The sequence below is a fragment of the Melitaea cinxia genome, chromosome 15 (assembly GCF_905220565.1).
Source record: "Melitaea cinxia chromosome 15, ilMelCinx1.1, whole genome shotgun sequence".
NCBI lineage: Eukaryota > Metazoa > Arthropoda > Insecta > Lepidoptera > Nymphalidae > Melitaea > Melitaea cinxia.
In genome coordinates, this window is record NC_059408.1 from 3,702,049 (window position 1) to 3,705,536 (window position 3,488).

Below are 3,488 nucleotides of genomic sequence, written 5' to 3' on the forward strand. Positions count from 1 at the left end.
TTACTTGACTACGCGAATAAATGTCCTTTGTCTCGAAGTACTCAATATGTGTAATTTAATTATGTAATGTAAACCTTATTTTGTAAGGTCACAGGCGCATATATGGAAATTAGTGTAAACGCGAAAGACAATAAGTGCCTACAAAAAATCAATAATTCAAACATTTTGCAAAAAATGAAAAGTTTATTTACCATCCTAAAAAAGAAAATAAATAAAGAAATATCGCTCTAATTGTGCGAATCAAATCAGATTGAGTTGCATCGATTTCCTTCAATATGTAATTACAGTTAATTATAAGTTACCTACTAAACTAACCGCCGTGTTGGCCGTGTGGTTTCCGGCTCAAAAGAATCGTACCACCCCATTTCTTCCCAGGGAGTCGTAAAAGGCGACTAAGGGAACTCAAACTAGACCTTCTAGTTTGCGTAGTTATTCACCATCCAGGAAATGGAAAATTCCGTTATTAAACCCGGAAGGAGTCTCCGTTAGGCGTTCTCGCAGCTGATTCCTGCAACCGAGCTGGCTCCGCACGTATCGGCTTGCCGTTCCTGCGGATTAAGTCAGCTAGGTCGAGAGGGTGGGCGTGGGTCTTGGGCAACCCTGCGTTTTCCTTAATCTGTGTCCCAGGCGACGCAGTGTCTGCGGAGAGGTCACTCTGCCCACGACAGTGCTGCTGCGTGGAAAACAACACGGGGAGTGGCAGTGACCGGTTATAAGTCCGCATATAATAGGCGTCAAGTGCGGGCGCCAGGGGTCACTCTCGTCAGTGGGAGGGTTCATCGAAGACCCATTGATCGGTTACCGCCCGCTTAAACCGGGCAGCCCCCGGCCAATTAGGTACCGATCCGCCTCGTCGTGGATTTGCTTCTTTAGGGTGTAGGAAGCACTAGTAAATCTAGAAAGTTCACGTCGTTACCAACCACACCTGGATCTAAGCAGCAATTAAAAATACACACCAAAAACCCACTTTTCATGCGTTTATCGACATGGAATGTCCGTACGATGAGGACAGGCTTCCCAGACACCAATGGAAGCTCAAATGGCGCTGACGACCTGCGCAAAACTGCCTTAATCGATGTCGAGCTCAAAAGACTTAACATAGCGGTTTCCGCACTGCAAGAGACCAGATTATCGGACGAAGGCTCAATACGCGAGGCCTCATATACATTTTTCTGGAAGGGAAAGGACTCTACTGCCGCACGTGAGCATGGCGTTGGTTTCGCAATCCGCAATGATCTCCTTTCCGCAATCGAAACTCCTCGAGGAATTTCGGAGCGCATTATGGTGTTGAGGATGCGAAGCAACTGCGGCTTTGTTACTTTTATTTCCGCATATGCCCCAACACTAGTTTCACCTGACGAAGCCAAAGACCAATTTTACGACCAACTCACTGAGACGGTACGTGGCGTAAGTTCTAGTGACAGACTTTACATCTTGGGTGACTTTAACGCCCGGGTCGGCCAGGACAGCTCTGCTTGGCCCGATTGTGTGGGTCCCCACGGCATTGGAAAACTCAACGAGAACGGACAACGTTTACTTGAGTTCTGCTCGAGCCAATTGCTGTGTGTGACCAATACTTTCTTCAAGGGTAAGCCTATGCGTAGGGTGTCCTGGAAGCACCCTCGCTCTGGTCACTGGCACCAGCTAGACCTAGTCCTCACCAGAAGAAAAGACCTCCGCGAAACCATTCACACGCGTACATTCCACAGCGCGGAATGTGACACTGATCATTCCCTAGTAGTAACACGTGTAGCCCTGATCCACAAAAAGATTCATTCGTCCAAACCACCTGGTAAGAAGAAATTAGACCTTCCTAAAACCAGGCATGACGATTTGATTCGTGATTTTGAGGATTTGGTACGTAAGGAGACTGAAACTTGGGATGTAAATGCGACCGTCGAAGACGAATGGAGTAATGTCAGAGCTCTTCTCACGGAAACAGCTGCCAAAGCTTTCGGCTATCAGAGAGCTAAATCTCAAGACTGGTTCACTGAAAATATAGAGCAACTTTCACCCTTGCTTGACTCTAAACGCGACGCTGCTCTTGCTCACCGTCTGAATCCTAATCCAAAGACGCGCGAAGAGCTTACAATTTCTAAAGCAGCTCTTCAACGCAGCACACGCCACTTTGCGAATGTCTATTGGACCAATATTTGCCACAACATCCAAGCGTGTGCAGACTCAGGAAACTTCAGCGGTGTGTACTCTGGTATAAAACAGGCCATCGGCCCAGTTTCCAAAAAGACAGCTCCCCTTAAAGAAGCTGATGGCTCTGTTATAACAGATCGTCATCGTCAAATGGAACGTTGGGTAGAACACTTCACCACTCTCTATGCAACTCCAGTCAGCATCGAACCGGAGGCTATTCAGAGCATGCCTAAACTGGATACTTGGAGTCAATTAGACGACCTACCTACTATAAGGGAATACCACATTGCTGTAAAGCAGCTTAAGCGCGGTAAGAGTCCTGGTAGTGATGGAACCCAAGCAGAAATACTTAAACTTAAGTGCGTGTCACCTATTCTGCACAGTCTGCTGTGTAAGTGCTGGGAGGCGGGGTGCGTGCCTCGGGATATGCGTGATGCCAACATCATCACACTATACAAAGGGAAAGGGGATCGCGGCGATTGCAACTCCTACCGTGGTATTTCCCTTTTGAGCTCAGTCGGCAAGCTATTTGGACGTGTAATATTAGGAAAGCTCCAAAAACTTGCAAATCGCGTATATCCTGAGGCACAGTGTGGTTTTCGCCCCCGGCGTTCCACAGTCGATATGATTTTCTCCCTTCGCCAATTACAGGAGAAGTGCAGAGAGCAGAAAACGCCATTGTACGTGGCGTTTGTTGACTTAAATAAGGCCTTCGATACCGTCAGCAGGGAGGGTCTTTATACTGCACTGAAATGCATTGGGTGTCCACCGAAACTCTTGAGCCTTGTTCAATCCTTTCACGAAGATATGAAGGGCGCTGTAGTTTTTGATGGCCAAACGTCTGATCAGTTCGAAATGCGTAGGGGTGTCCGTCAGGGCTGCGTGTTGGCTCCTACCCTGTTTGGTATATTCTTTTCGATTATCCTAAGAACTGCTTTCGGCGATAGCTAACAGGGTATCCACCTTCATACAAGAGTAGACGGAAAGCTATTCAACATCTCACTGCTTCAAGCTAAACGAAAGCGTCATGATCTTTTCGTTGACTCTTTGTTATTTGCCGATGATGCAGCTTTTGTGGCAAACTCAGTTCTCGAGCTTCAAACAATCATGGACAAATTTTCCAAAGCATGCACTTTGTTTTCCATGTCCATAAACCCCAAAAAAACTGTGGTTCTAGCGCAAGGCAGTGCAGAAATACCTGCAATAATGCTGGATAGCACTGCTTTACAAGTGGTTGATAGGTTCTGCTACCTGGGATCGACTGTCTCGAACAGTCTCTCTCTAGAAGCAGAGATCAATACTCGCATCGGAAAAGCGGCGACTACGTTCGGGCGGCTCAG

At 47.1% G+C, this 3,488-nt stretch overlaps 1 protein-coding gene across 1 annotated transcript; it reads left to right on the top strand.

Annotated features, from left to right (window-relative positions):
- The first annotated feature begins 1,002 nt into the window (after positions 1 to 1,002).
- Positions 1,003 to 3,099, top strand: LOC123660613. Its single transcript, XM_045595669.1, has one exon. It carries the CDS (start codon positions 1,003 to 1,005, stop codon positions 3,097 to 3,099), a length of 2,097 nt encoding a protein of 698 aa, XP_045451625.1.
- Positions 3,100 to 3,488: the final 389 nt, after the last annotated feature.